Here is a 12,982-nt window from a genome sequence, read left to right as displayed (position 1 = left end):
TTTGTCCAGTCAGCTCATACCCCGTCCACCTTTAGATCCTTGAATACTCACTTTTTTGGTAAGCCTACCCTACCTTCACCTAAGAACTCTACCCGAGTGACCTCCATCAGATCATCCCCTGCAGCCATTACCTTTTGTACCACCTCCCCCTCCCATTAGATTATAAAATATATGAGCAGGGCCCACCTATTCCTTCTGTATTGAACTATATGGTAATCGTACCGTCCCCCTTTATATTGTAAAGCACTGCGTTAACTGTTGGTGCTATATAAATGCTTGTTAAAAAGAAGATTATTAGTAGTATTTTTAGTCTGTGAGCCTTGATTGCGGCAACATCAAAAAAAAAAAAAAAAACACGAGGAGGAGGAAGAAAAAAAGAACAATAAGGTGATAGACTCCGAGTCCCCCAGGACTATCGCTAGCATCTCCTACTTTTCAAACACCTTCCACAGAAGATCAAACTCACTGCAAAGAATGAAGTTGAAACTTTTCTTGAGCCTTTCTTGCACTAAAAAGGTGCCAATAATAGCCAACAATAAATTCATATTAATTTAAATTGATATTAAAATTAAAAAGTTGAATACAATACAATTATAGATATAAAAAAAAAAAAAAAAACGGTAATTTTCGGTACCAAAATTTCCATTCGGTGGCACCACTACTTAAAGCCTCTGGCTGCTTTAAATTCGTTCAAACCAATTTAACAAATTGGGATAAGAACCGGACTTGGTGACCGATGCAATGCACTTCCCACTCCTGCAAAATTTAGCCTGCAGTAAGTACAGTTCATACACCAGGATGGAGAAACTTGCCTGCCAAGAGGTTTGCTGATAAAGTCAACCACCAAAAATCTTGTCACACGCAAGAAAGCATAAAGATGTACTGACTCATGACACTTTCCCTGTTGAATAAAGCACACCTAAGTGTTCCGAGATGACAGCTTGCCCATTGGACAACCAGAATCTCAGAAGACAATCCCTGGCCACCAAAGGAGTAGAGATGGTTATCCTGGTACTCCAAATCAAGTAATTATTCCTTGATGGCAAAAAAAGTCTGTTTGCGTCAGTATCGACCAATACCCCAGATATTCCATTGACTGGGACACATACAACTGACTTTTAGATTTGACTACCGGACCAAAACTAGCTATAATATTTTGAATTATCGATGTTGGAATTTGAAGTTGGATTGTAAAGTAAGCCAGAATCTGAATTTTGTCCAAGAAAAGATTCTCATCTCATAGGCAAAAACTCACATCTTGACACGTTTAATATTTATTTACTCAGTGAAACATCTTTATTTTACCAAAAAAAAATGGTTGCGTTTGTGTGCATCAAGTGTATTTTTTCCTGAAAATCTATATTAGACAAATGGCTGTTGCAATTTCTTTATGCCACACAATATTTGCACAATCACCATTTTATTCTCCAGGACCCCTGCTTTCAGAAAATATATCTTTGGGGGGTTCCAAGTATTTTTTATGCATGTGTAAATTGTCAAAATTGCCCCAGATGGCAAGTGGTTAAAGGAAATGGAATTCTCCACTGCAGTGTGACGTGAGATTTGACAGCGAAGCATCCTGCAACTGTGTTAAACCCAATGATGCAGAATCCCCCCACCTCTGGTGCCACATTTGGTACCTTTTGGGGGAGGGGGAATGGGCACCTGTTTTTGACAAGTAACATTCCCAACTTCCAGGAGACAGCGCCATACCTCAGAAGTTCAGCTCCCCTCCTATCTCTGCTGCTGGGTCAGTTAGAAAGCGCAGGGCGGACTTCTCAAAGTAGGGAACCTGCTGTCAGATCTCCTTACCGCGAATGGCCGCGGCAGCACCCAAAAGCCAATCAGAAAACCAGCTTCGGGTGCCGACATCGCGGGAACGCTGGACAGGCAAGTATCCCAATATTAAAAGTCAGCAGCTACACAGTATTTGTAGCTGCTGACTTTTCATTATTTCGTGTGGGGCGGAAGTTTTTAAATCTTTAAGCAAATACAACTTATGGCATTTGTTCAGCAGGCTCACCTTCTTGTTAATAGGCTATCACTGTTCTTCAATTAACTCCTTGATTTCCAACATGGGTGTGAAGAGAGAGCTTTTCAGATCAGGGCAATATTTATTAACCTCTCGTTGCTGTGGATTAACTTCTTCCCACGCAATAGCTTACTTTACTGCAGCAAGAGAGGACACCACTGAAAAGTCAAAAGTTAAGGGCTCAGACTTCTTCAAGCGACTGGTAACATCACCTGATGTGTTCAGGAAACATCAAGGGGTCTAGATCTGCTTGTGCCGAGGCCAAAACTACTGCTAGCTTTCTGGACGTAGGGAAATTATTTTTTGTCATAAACCGTTGCATACTTTCTTTTGCTGCCAGACAAATGTACAATGGCAAATCCAATTCATTATCTTAAGGGAGCCTATTTGGGTCTCTTTATACATGTGTTGACTATGAAGATGCAATTGTCATTAACGCGACTAAAGCATTTACGATTTGTTTTTGATTAGTTTTAATTGCGTTTATATACCTTTAAAAAGCTTCAAGAATGCTTGGTAAGTGTCCATGAAAGTGTAGCTTTTCTAGTGGGAGTGCTGTGAGAGCAGATGTATTTGTGAAAACTGTCTGCAAGATATACTTTGATGTCTGACACTTGGTTTGGTCCAGCTCAAGTTTGCCGACACAAAAAGCTTTGACACTGGAAATAATGCTCAATACCTTTGCTCCTGCCTGGCTTAATTCCTTTGCCTGCACACAGAAGCAAATGGTGTTGCCACACAACTGCTCTGTAAAAACAGGAAGTGGCTGGGGCTGCCCTGTCCTGGTTCTCCATTATTTCTGTGCATTAAGATACAAGGACCTGCACTGTGTCTTCCCCCAGCTAACACTTTATAAATGCTTAACTCACACGCCATAAATGAAATGTGCTGTCAAGTGCATTTGTACATAATGTTACAGAGCATTACCACTGAAATCAATGGAGGCGGCTAACAAGTGTCAATGCCTCATAAAGGCAACATGCTGCTTAAATTTTAACATGACACGCTACTGCTCCTGTGTAAACAGCACTGTGTGCTGCCATTGTAATATTCATGGCAGGCATTGGAAGGCATTTAAGAGGCTTTAAAAATGCTGAATAATTAAATGCTGCATAAATATGGGGTATTGACGCACGTGTAAACAAGCCCTTAAGGCGTAGCTAGCATGCCACATATCCAGCAGACTCCTCTTTGATGAGAAGGAGAATGATAGTGTGAGCAAGAATGGCGATAGCACTGCCTAAAGTTTGACCTTCTAAAAGATGAACCAAAGCTATACCAACGCAACTCTCTGGATTGATGGCTGTGTGGGGAGGAAGAGCATCTTTTATGCAAGGCATCTGACTGGATGCTGGACTTTTCCATCTAAGCAACACAAAATACCTGCTGGAAAAAAACTCAGGAATTTTATGTTATCCACAGAAGTGCTAACCCTCCATTCTGTACCTAGATTCCTACATCTTCAGTGGGCTCAGTGGTCTAGCTCGTGACTAAAGCAAGATGTGGCCAAAATTGACTAAGCCAGGGAAGTACAATAGCAGCGATAAGGCCCAATACAAGGTATACCTGCAGTTAACTTGACTTTGGACTGCAACAGCATGCAATGTCCCCCTTGCTGGCTTAAATAGACAGCAGGAGCCTGCTTAAACATTGGTAACTGGAACATGATAATGTCCCACCCTGGGCAGAAGTTTCTGCCACCATTGGAAAACCAGGCCAGCAAAATGCATGGTCTGTACTCACATGCCAGCCACCCATCACATTATTCCTCCCCACCACAAAACAAAAAGTGGCATAACGACCCATTCCTGACTCTATAGATGCCACTAAATTAGGAGAGTTTACCTTCCATGTCAGGGCCTTCCACACCAGGAGAGACTGAACATGGGTGGGCTAAAATAACAAGATAGTGAGCAGCAATCTTAGGTGATCTGGAGTGAGGACAAAAGAAAAAAAACTTCAGGCGGGATTTACTTTTTTTCTTCTTCCAATTAGCCATGTTAATGGGTGGTCCTATGTGAGTTATAGTAGGAGAAGTAGACCTATAGTGTGTGTGCAGACATGACCAGCAAAATAGACACGCATACATACACTATATTACCAAAAGTATTGGAACACCTGCCTTTACACGCACATGAACTTTAATGGCATCACAGACTTACTTAGTCCATATGGTTCAATATTGAGTTGGCCCACCCTTTGCAGCTATACATATATGTGTGTACATGTGTGTGTGCGCGGTAAGGGGGACAGACTTGTATGTTTTTTCTGGATAAACCATACACATGACAGGACCAGGTCATGCAGGTTTGCCCTGCACTTTTATTCAGCATACAAAACACAGCTCAATGTAGGAGGGACCTGCACAGCAAGATCATAAAAGCAAATCTGGTCATCCGAATTAATAACTTGGGTCAGTCCCTAACAGGGCCCCCCACTAATGGTTTCGCTAAAACAGACAGATCTTGTACATTTTTACTATGTCATCTGCAATCAGCCTTTTCATCAATAAGCAGGTTCCCACAAGAGAGAGTCCCGAGCATCAGTCAGCCTGCATAAAAGCCTGTAGGCAGCTGAGACCAATTAACTACTTGCCGTCGCCGCACCGTCATTTTACGTCCACAAGGTGGCTCTCCTAGGCGAGACCACGTAAATGGACGTCCTACCCTTTAGCCGCCACTAGGGGCGCACGCGCGCCGCCGGAGGCGCGCGCGCGCGCGCCCCCCGCTCGCCCCCGACTCCCGTGCGTGTGCCCGGCGGGCGCGATCGCCGCCGGGCACACGCGATCGCTCGGTACAGAGCGGGGAACGGGAGCTGTGTGTGTAAACACACAGCTCTCGTTCCTGTCAGCAGGGGAAATGCTGATTTTCTGTTCATACAATGTATGAACAGAAAATCAGTGTTTCCCCTAGTGAGGCCACCCCCCCCCCCCACAGTAAGAACACACCCAGGCATACTTAACCCCTTCCCCGCCCCCTAGTGTTAACCCCTTCACTGCCAGTGGCATTTTTATAGTAATCTAATGCATTTTTATAGCACTGATCGCTATAAAAATGCCAATGGTCCCAAAAATGTGTCAAAAATGTCCGAAGTGTCCGCCATAATGTCGCAATACCGAAAAAAAAAATCGCCGATCGCCGCCATTACTAGTAAAAAAAATATTAATAAAAATGCCATAAAAATACCCCCTATTTTGTAAACGCTATAACTTTTGCGCAAACCAATCAATAAACGCTTATTGCGATTTTTTTTACGAAAAATATGTAGAAGAATACGTATCGGCCTAAACTGAGGAAAAAAAATGTTTTTTTATATATTTTTGGGGGATATTTATTACAGCAAAAAGTAAAAAATATTCATTTTTTTCAAAATTGTCGTTCTATTTTTGTTTATAGCGCAAAAAAAAAAAAAAACGCAGAGGTGATCAAATACCACCAAAAGAAAGCTCTATTTGTGGGAAAAAAAGGACGCCAATTTTGTTTGGGAGCCACGTCGCACGACCGCGCAATTGTCTGTTAAAGCGACGCAGTCCCGAATCGCAAAAAGTACTCTGGTCTTTGGGCAGCAATATGGTCCGGGGGGTAAGTGGTTAATGAAGCCTGGCTACTAGGTAAGATATGAAACTAGGAATGGAGGCTTTATCCCACCCAAAGCTCTACAGAACCTTTGATCCCCAGGACCCAGAGCAGAACCTTTTAAAATATGAAAGAAGAAAAAATAAATAATTGTCTCCATATCGGACACAAATCCTGGGGAGTTCCATAGAACGTGTATGTGAGAAACCTAGTTGACACATATACAACATATTTTTCTTTTGGCACACCTGGTATATAGAAAACAAAAATCGCACAACATTATTTGCTTTAAAATTCCTGCAGGTTGAACATTTAAAAAAAATAAAAAATAAACATTTAACTACAAACCTTCTCGTTTGGTGAGATAAAATAAATTGCTTTCAATTCTGGAAACGGTTGCCTAATTTTATAGATGTCCTCTACGACTAGAAATTAAAGAAAAAAATGAAAATCGGTTATATTTTTAGCTATAGCATTTGTTGAAGAACACACATCAAATGTTCAAATACCACCAAACGATCTTTAGAACAAAAAGGGGGAGTAGAGCCAAATCCCCCCCCCCCCTTCTTTTTTTTTTTCATTTTGGATAGGAGTAAGGAAGGTTAAGAAGCACCGATTAGGTAATCCTTTACAGTTTGTGTCTCACTAGAACACAGGTATCAAACTGCCGGCCCTCCAGCTGTTGTGGAACTATAACTCCCATGAGGTATTGCAAGGCTAACAGTTACAAGCATGGCTCCCACAGGCAGATGCATGATGGGACTTGTAGTTCCGCAACAGCTGGAGGATCGCCAGTATGACACTCCTGCTAGAACATTTCTCTTCACTATTGGTTCTGCAGATGCAGATCCCTCAAATTAGGAAAACCAGCATGAAAAAAAATGATTTACCCCAAAGAATTGATGACCAATGAGCACTGATGCACTAATAAGCAGGCTCCACACACACTAATAAGCATATTACATCACAAAATGGAACTGTAGTTTTTCCTCACATAATTCTGCTGCAAATTTCTTGATGCTCTGCTTTTACCTGTTATGCCTTCCTGGAACAAGTCCGTCATTTTGCAACATGACGTTAGCAGGCTGGTGGTAAACTGATCTAAGAGTAGAATCTGAATAAAAAACAAACAAAACAAAAAAACACATACAATATCTACGAGTTAGTAAGGGGTTTTGAAAACAGTACAAATGCAATAACAAGCAATAATAATAAACCATAATTAATATATTGATTACAATCAACATTTTGGCTGGCCACACACACACTTCAACTTTTTTTGTTACGATCAAAGCTATAAAAGTGCCAATTCACAATCAAACTAATATAGCTCCACTTTGAAGCAGCCTTTATAAAAATAAAATTATTATCAAATGATCACTGCATCTTTTATACATTAAACTACGCAATATATACTCCAAGAATTATAATAAAAAAAAAAAAATGGAGTGAAACAAATGTATTTACTTCTGTTCGAGAAACCAACTTACCTTCCATTCATCTTGCTTTCTACAGTCATCTAAAACTTCAGTTTTGATTTCTGTAACAAAAAAACATTTCAATTAGCATTATAAATATGATTAACCTAAAATTTCGAATACAAAATGTATTAAAACATGACAGACCAGTTAAAGCTCAAGTCTGGAACACCACATCGAAAAGTTAAATCTCGGCTACATGTGAATTGAGTTTGGTGGTCTCAGCCCGGCTCCCGGTGGGTGTGCTATGCGAAGGTAAGCCTGCGCTTAGTACCCCCCTCCCACAAAAACCACCACACTTACACGCACTCAAAATTGGGTTAACATGCACGCACTTTGACCACGCGGTCTCTAAAAAAGAGAGGCGAAGGACTAACGGGACTGGTTGAGCGGGCTAGATCCTCTCACTCCCTTATAGGGAGTCCCTCTGCCCCATTGGGCTTCAAAGCAGAGCAGGTAGGGCGGGCTGTGTGAGAGGTCCCCCTCACACACCCACCATTGCCACCCGGGGCATGGAGAAAGGTGGCAGATTGCCTCTGGGGGAGGCCTGCCTACTGCCAACTCCTGCAGTCTGGCTCCTCTCTCGAGCACACACACAAAATACACTTAAAAAAGAAAGAAAAAAAAAAGTTAAATGCATTGTGAGGCTTTAACATAGTTCAGGCATATAAAAGTTGAAAAACAATACTCTAGAAAATACATCTACATTATCAAAGTGCAATAGCATTTAGGACACTTTAACATGGACTTTTAGCAATCTGCACTTGAGCTTTTTTTTCTCCTCCTTTCACATTTCTGTCATCTGCTCCATTCTGTTGAAAAGAAAAAGCAATACTCACCTCCTCATGATCCAGCGATGCCCTCATCTTCCTTCTCAAACACTGGTCCTCTTCTGGGTTGAATGCAGACCGAAGGGTCTGGTATGGTCTTGGGGAGGGGGGGGGGGGGTAAATTTTGGTGTGGGGTTCCCCTTCAAGATCCTCAGAGCACAAGTCACAAGTCAGATCAAATAAGATGATGCGACTTGCATTCAAATCTATGGGCCGAAATCATGCCCTAGTCAGACCAAAAACAGTGCAGGAACCTTTTTCAAAGTCGGACCGACTTGTGTCAGACCAGTTAAGACGACTCTTATAGAGAACCATTGATTTACACCTCATGCAACGTGCTCCCAAAGTCAGAGCGTATGTCGTGCCAATGTGAACCGGGCCTCAACCGTCACCAATTGCAGTTTTCTGAATTTTCACTGATCACTGCATTGGTGCCACTTGTGACTCTAATAAGTGTTAGGTCAAGGGTACCCCCCAAACACCCCTAATAAAGGTTTAACCCCTTGATTGCCCCCCGTTAACCCTTTCACCCCGTCTCAGTGTCACTAATCGATCCTTTTTCTGATCGCCGTATTAGTGTCACAGGTGACGCTAGTCAGCTGATTAGTTTCACTGACAGTTACCCCTATTAATGACCTAATAAAGGTTTCAACCCCCCGATTGCCCCCTAATTAACCCTTTCACCCCATGTCACCAGTGATCACCGTATTAGTGTCACAGGTTTATAGCGTCAGGGTACCCGCCGTATATTACCCAATGAAGGCTTAACCCTGATCGTCCAGCGGGTGATATCAGTTTTTAGCAGGTTTTAGCATCAGTTAGGGTCTGCGTCACCCCAGGCAGTGTCAGATTAGTGCCAGTAGCGCTAACACCCACGCACGCACCATGCACCTCTCTTAGCAGTATAGTGTCTGAACGGACCAACATCTGATCAGATCTATACTAGGGTCCTCAGTAGCTTAGGATTGCCCAAAAACGCAGTGTTAGCGGGATCAGCCCAGATACCTGCTAGCACCTGAGTTTAGCCCCTCAACCCAGCCCAGTATCAATCGATTACTGTCACTTACAAAACACATGACAGCAGTGTTAGCGTTCGCAGGGATCAGGCCTGTCTCTGCGAACAATTTGCTTGGTAGCGTTTAAAGCAGTCGCTGACAGTCAGGTGCTCCATTTCCTGTGAGTCTCACTACTGTACCAGTAAATTTAGAGGTCAAAATGTCAAATCAAAAAGGTACAGTAGTGAAGAGGCCTACACATTTCTGAGCATGACAGATCAGAGTGAAGAGGAAGTTATCCATCTGTCAGATTCAGGCTCAGAATACGATCCTGTAGACAGCAGCGGCACCCCGACAGATAGCTCTGACGATGGCGTAGTGGTCCCTGCCAAGGTCAAGCGTACCCGACCCTGTTCTGCTGTTGAGGTGCAAGAATCGCAGGGCTCTCGTATGGAGCAGAGAGCCAGTACTAATGCCGCTCATCCAGCACTGCAGTATTACGTGGTGGTGTGGCAAGTCCCATAAGTACAGTTCAAGCTAGAGTGGTGGCTAGCACAATTAGTGTCCCGCAGCCACTAAGAAGACAAAGACAGGCCCGTCGAGCCCATAGTGCCCTTCCTGCTGCATTTGACAATCCGAATTGGGAGCCCACCACTTCTGTAGCACCTGTACTTCCCCCATTCACTGGCTAACCAAGAAATCAGGTGGAAATTGTTTAACGTCACTTGATTTTTATTTGCCGTTTTTCATGGAAGACCTCTATAGATCGATTGTGGACCAAAGAAATTTGTATGCTGGTCAATTCATTGCTGCTAATCCCCAGTTGACCCCTGCCAGAGATTGGAGACCTCCCAATTTAAGACCTTTCTGGGCCTATCCCTTCTCATGGGCATAACTAAAAAAAAAAAAAAAAAAAAAAATGGCTTTGCGATCATATTGGTCCACTGACCCAATTCACCATATGCCATCGTTGCCTCCATGACCAGGGCTAGATACAAGCAGATCCTGCGATTTATGCACTTCAACGACAATGAACTCTTTCGTCCTCGGGGCGACCCTGAATACGATCGACTCCACAAAATTTGGCCCCTCATAAATCACTTCAACCAACAGTTTGCACCCGTTTGCCCCCGATCAAGTTGTCTTTGTTGACGAGTCTCCGATTAAGTTTTCTGGCTGCTTGTCATTCAAACAGTATCTTCCCAGCAAGCGTGTCAGATATGGGGTCAAGATGTAAAGGCTCTGTGACAGGGAAACAGTCAGCTGTTTGCAGTTAACTGTGATAGCTGATGGGAGGGTCTTGCTATAAATACAGAGCACTCACACCTTCACACCAGCACTCTTTGCTGGGTTGTCAAGCTGCGAGGTTGATCCTGTCAAGTAAGTCCATGTCTATATTATCTGCTTTAATGATATTATCCAACACTATCCTTTAGTGGATCTCTATAGATATAGCTTTTACGTTTACTAAACCATCACCTCTATGCTCGGATACTCCCTAGTTTGAATTTAGTTATTTAACCCCTTCCCGACTGCCGCATGTACATTTACGTCGGCAGAATGGCACGTACAGGCACATTGGCGTACCTGTACGTCCCTGCCTTTCCGCGGGTCGGGGGTCCGATCTGGGCCCCCCCCCGCGACATGCGGCGGTCGGGTTCCCGCGGGGAGCGATCCGGGACGACGGCGCGGCTATTCGTTTATAGCCGCTCCGTCGCGATCGCTCCCCGGAGCTGAAGAACGGGGAGAGCCGTATGTAAACACGGCTTTCCCGTGCTTCACTGTGGCGGCTGCATCGATCGTGTCATCCCTTATATAAGGGAGACTCGATCGATGTCAGTCCTACAGCCACACCCCCCTACAGTTGTAAACACACACTAGGTGAATATTAAATACTACAGCGCCCCCTGTGGTTAACTCCCAAACTGCAACTGTCATTTTCACAATAAACAATGCAATTTAAATGCATTTTTTGCTGTGAAAATGACAATGGTCCCAAAAATGTGTCAAAATTGTCCGCCATAATGTCGCAGTCACGAAAAAAAAAAAAAAAATTCGCTGATCGCCGCCATTAGTAGTAAAAAAAAAAAAAATAATAAAAATGCAATAAAACTATCCCCTATTTTGTAAACGCTATAAATTTTGCGCAAACCAACCGATAAACGATTATTGCAATTTTTTTTTTTTTACCAAAAATAGGTAGAAGAATACATATCGGCCTAAACTGAGGAAAAAAAAATGTTATATATGTTTTTGGGGGATATTTATTATAGCAAAAAGTTAAAAATATTGAATTTTTTTCAAAATTGTCGCTCTATTTTTGTTTATAGCGCAAAAAATAAAAACCGCAGAGGTGATCAAATACCACCAAAAGAAAGCTCTATTTGTGGGGAAAAAAGGACGCCAATTTTGTTTGGGAGCCACGTCGCACGACCGCGCAATTGTCTGTTAAAGCGACGCAGTGCCGAATTGTAAAAACACCTTGGGTCTTTAGGCAGCATATTGGTCCGGTCCTTAAGTGGTTAAACTTATTTGTTTAGTATTTGTTCATATAGAGGATAACCTAAACAGAAAATATCATTATATTGATATATATTTTTTGGTCCTTAACGTAATTCAATCCAATGATGATATAGTGCATATATTTGATCTAGCCCCCCTCTTCCTTTTTTATATAATATTAATTTAAATAGCTCTATAAATACTTTTTTTTTTAAATTAGAGGTTAAAATTAAGGCTAGATTAATCCCTATAGTAATGTTATATCTTTTTCTATCCCTGTAGTAACACAGTGTACTGTTTGACAGCGGACATTATTAGGTTTGTTCCGGATCTCATATAATCAGGTACATATACATATAACCCTTCATTATCCTTTATTAACATATAAACTGTTATTGTAGCAAACTATTACTCTTTCTATATAATATATACCATTTAGCCCTATTTGGGTACAATCTATTATTTGTATTTATCTTATATATTTTTAGGGACCTTCATCCCAGTCCCAGCATATCTCTTCTGCCTGATCCACCGACTTCTCGATCTTTGGAATAATTTCTCCCTAACGGTATGAACACCGGTTCCTTATAAATGTTAATCTCAAACTTGCATTAATTGTATATCCTGATACCCATTTCTTCTTTGACTGGCAACCTCATTGATTGAACCCAACGTGCCGTTAATATTTTCAATTCTTTTAAAAAAACGTTTCCAATGAAATATTCATCATCCTTTATAATACGTAAGCAAATGAATACATGTATATACATCACATATAAAGAAAACTTTTTGTATATATTTAATGTTCTAAATGCATGTAATTAACTTTATGTATTGTTATGCTTAGATGAACTAATTGTCCTTCTCTACACACCCCTGAAGAAGGTTACTCCGAAACGCGTTGGGTGTAAAGGAAGGTTCTTCATGTATTTACTTATATGATGACAATCATTGAAACTGTATATTTTAATTCAATATTTTTAATTTTTTTTAAACGTACAATTGTGAATAAAACAATTTTTTACTCTCAATATCCTGTATCTCAATACTATCAGTGCCTTAAAAGTCCACCCAGGGAAACCCCCTTTTTCTTTTCTTAATCAGCATACATAGGTCTAATCTTTCAAAGTAGGGTGTCCATTTGTTGCCTCATTTAACACAGATCGTAAGGAAACAGAGGGAATCCTCATAGCGTAAAACAGTTTTATAGTTTTATTTCCAAAGAAACAACCCCCCCCCCTTTTAAGAAATATGCTTACATCAAGCTTAAAATAAAATAGCATCTCATAAGGTCATGTACAGCCATAACGATACTCGCTCCCCAACCAAAGCAGCGCTCATCCGCGGTGATTCCTAGGTGGAGATTGTAAGAAGCTGAAAGTTTCAATCAAGCTGTCTGGTCACGCCTAGACGCGTTTCGTCATTACGTCTTTCTCAATAGGCGTGACTAGACGGAACGGCTGCATTGCTATATACTTGGGGAAATTAACCCATTATACTTTTCAAAAGCAAAAGTTGAAAAGCTTCACATCAGTTCTCACCGTGGGATGCTAACCTCATATTCATTGTC

At 41.7% G+C, this 12,982-nt stretch overlaps 1 protein-coding gene across 1 annotated transcript in view; it reads right to left on the bottom strand.

Annotated features, from left to right (window-relative positions):
* STXBP3 (syntaxin binding protein 3) overlaps positions 1-12,982 on the bottom strand; it is a 73,990-nt gene that overhangs the window by 48,766 nt on the left and 12,242 nt on the right. The window contains exons 2-4 of the mRNA XM_040359845.1: positions 7,098-7,147; positions 6,640-6,721; positions 5,956-6,032 (exon numbers count right to left, since the gene is read on the bottom strand). Of these exons, the coding sequence (XP_040215779.1) occupies positions 5,956-6,032; positions 6,640-6,721; positions 7,098-7,147 (209 nt within the window). The remainder of the gene's footprint in view (positions 1-5,955; positions 6,033-6,639; positions 6,722-7,097; positions 7,148-12,982) is intronic.

This window comes from Rana temporaria, chromosome 7, assembly GCF_905171775.1.
Source record: "Rana temporaria chromosome 7, aRanTem1.1, whole genome shotgun sequence".
Lineage (NCBI taxonomy): Eukaryota > Metazoa > Chordata > Amphibia > Anura > Ranidae > Rana > Rana temporaria.
The sequence above is the reverse complement of the archived record's forward strand: the minus strand, read 5'-3'. Positions and strand labels throughout refer to the sequence as shown.